General features: G+C 42.7%; 1 protein-coding gene across 1 annotated transcript in view; it reads left to right on the forward strand.

Annotated features, from left to right (window-relative positions):
- Window positions 1–304: 304 nt before the first annotated feature.
- LOC103256895 (zinc finger protein 658B-like) overlaps window positions 305–447 on the forward strand; it is a 15,814-nt gene continuing 15,671 nt past the window's right edge. Inside the window, 1 exon segment of the mRNA XM_008054669.2 lies at window positions 305–410. Coding sequence (XP_008052860.2) covers window positions 305–410 — 106 coding nt within the window.

Below are 447 nucleotides of genomic sequence, written 5' to 3' on the forward strand. Positions count from 1 at the left end.
GTAAAATGAGCACCATTTGCTCATATCACACATATTTAACTATTCTTCACTTTTTTAACCATACTTACTTTCTCTAATAGTTTTTCTTATTTTACAAATATCACTTTAAAGTACAAATACATAACTGTAAATGCTGCAGTTGTACCTTTTGCCTATAAGAGCAATTTCCTACCTCTCCCAACGTCACACTAAGAAAATAATGATTTTTCTTAACATTTTTAACATCCACTCCCTATTCATGTTTCTGCGGCTGTTGGTGTCTGTTGCAGCTTTTTTCTCTAACCACGCACTGCAGGGGGCCGTGATGCCCACACCTCTGAGGATCTGGGAAACACCTTGGCAGCCACGACCCAACCCACAGCTGAAATGGGAAAACAGGACCTCTCTGGATGCAAGGGGTTATGGGAATGGTAGTTCCCGACGTCGGGGGTCCTGCCGCGCAGCACT

The sequence above is a fragment of the Carlito syrichta genome, unplaced genomic scaffold (genome assembly GCF_000164805.1).
Source record: "Carlito syrichta isolate Samal-C Ts95f unplaced genomic scaffold, Tarsius_syrichta-2.0.1 Scaffold297516, whole genome shotgun sequence".
Classification (NCBI taxonomy): domain Eukaryota; kingdom Metazoa; phylum Chordata; class Mammalia; order Primates; family Tarsiidae; genus Carlito; species Carlito syrichta.